This window comes from Myotis nattereri, assembly GCF_964212035.1.
Source record: "Myotis nattereri genome assembly, chromosome: 8".
NCBI lineage: Eukaryota > Metazoa > Chordata > Mammalia > Chiroptera > Vespertilionidae > Myotis > Myotis nattereri.
The window spans coordinates 17,998,054-18,004,770 of NC_138083.1; the positions used below are offsets into that span (position 1 = coordinate 17,998,054).

General features: G+C 52.7%; 1 protein-coding gene across 1 annotated transcript in view; it reads right to left on the minus strand.

The window, feature by feature from the left end:
• The window catches only part of SLC24A3 (solute carrier family 24 member 3), a gene marked incomplete at its 5' end in the record, with an annotated part of 473,546 nt that extends 469,893 nt beyond the window's left edge, over positions 1-3,653 (minus strand). The window contains one exon of the mRNA XM_081097217.1: positions 3,212-3,653. Within this exon, the coding sequence (XP_080953343.1) occupies positions 3,212-3,653 (442 nt within the window). The remainder of the gene's footprint in view (positions 1-3,211) is intronic.
• Between the last annotated feature and the right edge of the window lie 3,064 nt (positions 3,654-6,717).

The window sequence follows — 6,717 nt, forward strand, 5'->3', positions numbered from 1 at the left end:
TACTCATACATGTGGGGTGGTTTGTTACGCAGAAATAGTAACTGGAAGAGAAAGTATCTCAAAGTATGTGTGTATGTACTAGTATATGTAAAAGTAGATAGATAGATAGATGTATAATTTTTCTTATTCACTAGTCACCTCTCAGGAACATTCTTCAGGGAATGGTTACTTCTGAATTAGAACCCCTCTGCTTTATCCACACCACTTCTAGAAAAAGATGACCAGGTTCCTTACTTCAAAGAATAACTAAACACTTTAAAAACTCAAAACATACAAAAGTAATCCATCCCCACTGCCAAAAAAAAAAAAGAAAGAAAGAAAGAGAAAACTCTTGTTAGCAAATCTGACAACTTATTTCAATTGGCTTTGAAAACAGAGATCAAAAACGAGATCTCCATCGGGGCAACTAAACAGGGCACCCAGGTTCTTTCCTTCTCCGCTGCCGAAGGTTCACACAGCTGCAAAGAGTGTTTGCTGATTAAATAAGGCGATGCCTATACAGTGCACTGAGCACAGTGACTGCCTTTAGAGCCCACCAGATTCCAATTATCATTATTCCTTTGTTGTTGTGAGAATTAACATTTTTCTTGATTCCAGTGCTAACCCTTTCCACCTAAATTTAACAATGCTCCTGTTTCGTCGCAGCAGAAAAGAACCAATACTGAGTTTGGTTAAATGTCAAGAAAGGGATCTCAGATTCCATATGATTAGAAATATTATACAACATTATGTAACAAATCTCTATTTAGGTTTAGTAAAGGACTGTCCTTTTATTTAAAAAAAAAAAGTCAGTATGTGTTAGAAAAGAGTGTTCTGGGAAGTTACCCTTAATCAGTGCATGGCTTTCAGGTGAATAAATCAAAATATTACCTTTGATCCTTATGAAGGTACCCCCTATAGGGTTACATAAATATTACAAAGCTGCACCACATGGTGATAGGAATACCAGGGGACAGAGGTGGCATCAAAGAGCCAGGTCCACTCAGGCTGGTTTCTTCCTCTGCTCATCAACTGCTGTGTGACCTTAAGCGAATCACTCAGCCTAAGTCACAACATCTTTTTAAAAAGGCTAAATTCCAAACTTTTTTCCATCCTGAAAGGACCCTTAAGTAGAGTAGCACCAAGTTTCCAGGGTGATACTCACTATTCAAATGCCTAAGTACGTTGAATGACAAACTCCCAAGCAAAATAATCACTTGCAGGTTCACACGCAGTAATGAAAATCTTTGAAATTATCTCAAAAAAAACCTGTGCCTTGCTGCAAAATATTGCTGTGCATCATGCAATGAAATTACCAATATATAATAGGAAAAAAACGGTGATTCGACACAGGATTATGACGAGCATGTCATTTGGGGGAAATAAATGGAGGTGGGATGGCACCTCCTTAACACTGCCGGCTTTTCTCTGTTATCTTCAGGTGCTTGGTGTGAGGGTCTTCTTAAGCCCCATATTTATGGTAGGGGGTGGAGAGAGGACAAGAGAATATGAATTGTACGAAGAAGAGAGATCAAGGGAAGGAGTTGGGGGAAGGGCTATGGTTTGGAACTAAATCTGAGTCACTGGCACCTGAACAGAAATGTCACTGCTAGGGAAACCATTTCAAAATGACATTCCAGTCACCAGGTTCCCAGTTTGCAGCCTAACACTCCCTCCCCCCCCCCTCCCCCCGCCCAGAATATCCCAGGCATCTCGGGGCCCAGGCAGCCCCCTGCCACTGATGGATGTAGTTGTATGGGTCACATTCCCCATCCTGAAAAAGGTCTTTCCTATCCTGGAAAGTGGTGGGAACTCTATGACTCATAGAGCCCAGACATGCAAGAAAAATGGCCGGCATGTACGTGACTTGAAATGGCCCTTTCCAAAGGTGGCATGAAGTACAGACTGGCTTTGAGTCAGAGAAATTAAGATGGAAATGGGGTTCATAAAAACCCTCTTGGTGAGAACTGGCAGGTCTGACTCTGCCCTGGGAGAGGGGTCCACTCTGCTCACCCAGCACAGAACCCTACCTGATGTCAGTCCCCATGGCCAGACGACCTGGGAATCGGGAGCGATAGGGAGAGGCGTGGAATCTTAGCAGCTTCACTGAAGACCAGAACCGGCTCTCATATTACCATATATGATGAAGTCTGTCAACAGGTCTGCTAAGGCCTGAACCAAGATGGACCATCTGCTCTCCCCACGAGCACGAGACCAGCAAATTTGGGGGAAATCCCTTAATCGATGGCACCTTTAAAAACATCTTACCATCAACATCCGGATGCCTTTATTGTGCACTTCATAACACACTTGTGTTAAAGCTGTGTCTCTCTCAACACCAAAGCACTATTTGTAACTGCTTTTTCTCACAATTATTCTATGACTATTTTCCCAGGAAACATACCGCTTGATTGGCTGGGATATAAAACCATCTTACAACAATTATTCTTCCAAGTCTTTCCTCTGTTTCTTAGACAGCTGCACCCCACGGTCCAAATTGTTTTCGGTGGACAACTGTTGTGAGCACATTTCTCCACAAGAGCTATTTCAGCGCAAAGAAGGCCAACGACAAAGATAAAACAAAAGTTGTGGGTGAGAAGGTGGCCCCACTGCAGGGCAGCATGAAAGAGGAGTCCAAACCCTTTATTCCAGAACGGCAAGTCCGCCGAACGGATCAGTCTTCCCAGTGACTGGTGAGTTTAAGAGAACAAGTCCGTTCCTAAACCCCAGCCAATGGCCAACACTTTTTTCTTATCTAGAAGTTCCCAGCATCTGTTCTGGAAAGGCCGGTAGGGAGCTTTCTATCTGGTCCACCCTGTGCCTCTTCCATATGGAGAACACTTGGCAACTATGTGTTCACCAGTCAACCAGCCCTGTTCACGTCCTCAACCCAAAGCGTGTACAGGTGGTTACCTGCACAGGTAGCGAATCTTACCAGGTCAACTTTATTGGGGGACTTGCTTAGGCTGACAGTCTCTCCAGCTTGTGGCTAAGTCCCTCCAAAAGACACCGGTAAGGGTTCCCAGGGCCAGCCAAGCACCCAGCGTGCTAACTACCCTGTGCGCGCCGCTCGCCTACAGAGCCCTCTCTGCCCGAGCCCCACGGAGGGGCAGCGGGCTTCCTCGTGCCCGGCGCCCGTGCCCCTGGCCCAGCCTGCGCGCCCGTGCCCAGTCCGGGAGCCCCGAGCCGCTGGAGCCGCAGCGCCCACTCCGGGCAGGCGGCGAGCACTCACCATTATGCTCTTGCATGCTTGACAGCGACCAGAGCAGCAGCGCCACCAAGGCCAGGAAGCAGAGCTGGCTCAGCAGAAGGTCCCTCCGGCGACTCCGGCGACGCTCGCGATCCTCCTCCTCGGGCGACGGCATCCTCGGGAGGCAGGGCAGCGGCCCCGGCGGGGGCCCCGGCGGGCGGCGGCCGCTCCGGTCGCGGGCGGCCGCGGCGGGGACGGAGGCGGGAGGCAGCCCTGCGCTCTGCAGCCGCGCGTTCTCGCTGCGCTCCCGCCCAGCCGCCGCTGCAGCCTCCTCTGCCTCTTCCTCGCCGCTGCCGGTCTTCTGGTCTTGGTCCTCGTCGTCGCTATCGCTCAGTCCCTCCTCTCCCTCCTCCTCCTCCTCCTCGCCTCGGGCCCGCGCCGCCGCCTCCCGGCGCTCCGGGTCCCTCTCCTCCTCGCGCGCCATGGCTCCCACGCTCGGCGTCCGCGCTCGGCCCCGGGCGGCGGCGCGGTGGGGGCGGCGGGGGCGGCGGGGGTGGCCGGGAGGCGGGGGCGGCCGAGGAGGAGGAGGAGCAGGGACGGACCGGCGGGAGGAGGCCCTGCCGCTGGCCAAGTCTGCCGGCTGGCGAGGCCACCCGGGCTGGCTCCGGCCTCACCGGCTGCAGGAGCGCTGGACGGGACCGCCCGCCTACTCCATGGTCCGCGCGCGGGGAGCTGGGGTCGAGCGGGGACGGCGCTCGCGGGGAGCACCGAGCGAGGCGGGAGCACGAAGGGCGCAACTCCCCGCAGCCTGCAACGCACAGGGACTCGGGCGCGGGCGGGGGGCAGCGTGGGACGTAGCCCAGCTCTGGCCAGCACCGCGCAGAGGGGGCGCGTGGGGAGGAGACAGCTGAGGTGGGAGCCCGGTGCGCAAGCCTTCAATCGTTTCTCGCCAGGGGAAGGGAAACCCAACCCGCCACTGAAAAGCCGGTCACCAGGAAAATGGATTCACTGGAAACTTTCGGAGAAACCAGGGTTTCTTGAGCTTCCTACCTACCCTCTGCCCAGAAAGCGGGCGCCGCGAGTGCAGCGCGCTTGGCTGCGCTCGCCCAGCTATCCGCCTCGCCTCCTCCTGTGGGCCTCCTGGGTTTCCCTCCGCCCCCTTGTGGGGATCCCCCTGCACGCCAGTCTCCGGACCTGGAACAGGGCTCCCCAGAGGCTCTTGGCTCACTGGGGGTGTCCTGGCTCCCCCCTCTGGCCCCAGCCCGCACTTCACTCCTTGATAAAGCTTGAAGTTGGGGCCAGGGAAGTGGGGCAGCTGGCACTGTCCCTGGATGAGGCGGCCTGGGGGTCCCTGGCCAATGTTGGGAGGAGGCTCCTAGGCTTCAGGCTTTCCTCAGGGAGCTTTAGCGAGCCCCTAACTCTGAAGTCAAAGCCCTAGTACCCCCATTCCCTTGCCTTAAAGGTGTTGACTCTCCCAGGGCCTGGCTAGGTCCACAGCCCTGCAGAAGGTAAGGTGTGCATTTAGAGAGGACACCTAGCATGTCGGACACCCCCACCCTCCTTCTCAGGCTTCCTGGCTTCTTCCTGGTGCCTGCCTAGGGCTGCTGGCTGGGATGGCTGGCGGATACAGCCCTGAGAAGGAGATGCATTTTTGGTGAGGCTGAAAACTAAAGGGCTTCTCAATAAGAGGATGGCTTGTAAACCAGGTGTCTAAGTGTCTCCACAGAGTCCGATCACATGGGGGTATCTAGTTGCAGGTGTCTAGGGAGGTGAGAAGGAAGGAGGGAACCTCTGTACAGGTTTCTCCACTCCCCCACTGGGAGAACCCACAGCCTCCAAGTGTGTTCCCACCTGGGTGACCTCCCAGATGACAGCTTCTGGGGACATAGGTGGCTTCCCTTCCACAGAGAGGCCATTTTACCCTACAAGATTGGAAGCCGGTCGTATCACTTATTTACTCATGTTTTCAGCTTGGCATCTTGCGAGACACAGAGCGCACCTTTTCTACAATGTCCCACCATGTGGTTGTCCCTTTGCTTTGATTACCAGGTAGAGAGAAGGGTTTTAAAAATCTGTAAGTACATCCCGGCTGGTGTGTGTGTATGGTCAGGGGCGGGGAGGGGGTGGGGTGGGGGGGGCGTTTCTCCAGTTGCATTACCTTCATCAAACATTCGGAGACACAGAAATGAAAGTGTAGGAGCTCAGAATACTCTGCCTTTCGTCCCACTAACCAGGAAATGCACTGGAGCGGCTTTTTCTAGTGTACGTAGGGAAAATAAAAGTGAGAGAGAGAATCTGGAACTAATTGGGTTAGAGAATGAACACTAGCTCAGGGGAAAATTGCCACAGGCAAAGGAGTTGTGTAATCTGGTGATGGGAGAAGCGTTAGGAAGGGAGCAAGAAGGGGGAGAAAGCAAGGATTGGCAATTCCCTGGAAATTCTCTCAGTACCTGCAGTAAAAGGAAAAAAGAGCTGGGGGGGAGGAGGGGGAGAGGAGGAGAGTGAGAGAGATTGCTCCTTGGCACATAGAAATTTTTTTAGTCAATATTGACAGATTTCAGAGCACAGGGGTGTTTTGAAGTACAGCAAAGATAAAGACCCCAGAGGAGCCAACCACTGCCCAGGGAGGAGAACCGGAGACTTCTGGTCGGCAGTCTGGCCGCATGGAGGCTGGGGGCTCCTGACCCCTCGCTGCCATGCTCCTCTGCAGGAAGAAGAGGGACGGTCCTTCTCTGGTCAGGAAGTTCCTCTTCTCCCCTCCCTCCAATAGGTGTGCTTGGTGAGAAGTAGGCCCTCGAGTCTTCCGTCATCACTGGACAAAGGGGCCAGACCCCAGTCACTGGGCTCCTTTTCCAAGGAAAACAGTTACTTTTGCCCTGTCTCTCCCAGGAAGCTCCTCCAGGAAACTGAGTTTGGTTAGAAGCAAGAACCTGTGATAACTAATGTGCTACTTATTTATCCTTCACCATCAGGATCCTCATCAATCCAAAGGTAGCTTTTGCTTTTTTTTTTTTTTTTTTTAAATCTGTTTGGTGTCACATTTTGTTCAGGGTGTCTTAGGGAGAAAATTCCAGCCCTAGTAATCTGAGCATTAGCTTGGAAAGAGAGCTATCACCCCAAGATGTGCTTAGGCCTTCACCCAATCCGGAAATGAGGCAGGCGTGTTTACGGGGTATGTCTTCACCCTGGGCTAGGTGCTGGGTGTGACCACTCATACCCCTGTTTTGACCTCCCATAAACATTCCAGTTCCAGTTCTGTGCAAAGACTTTGGGCCTGATGTGCAGTCGTGGTAGTGGCTTATCTTTCTCAAACCTCTGCTTTATATAATAAAGAATAAAAAACCTTCCATGACCACATTCACTGTCACTCAGCCCAGGCCAGCTCTCAACCAGGAAGCAGAGTGGGGCTTTATCTCCGCCTAGACAACCAGCATCTGCTGGCCCCTCCTGCAGAATGTCCAGGTCTCCTGCCTCCCCTCACCCACAGCGCCCAGACCTGACAGAGCAGTTCCTATAACAAAGCAAGGTTGTGTCTCCATAACACCAAA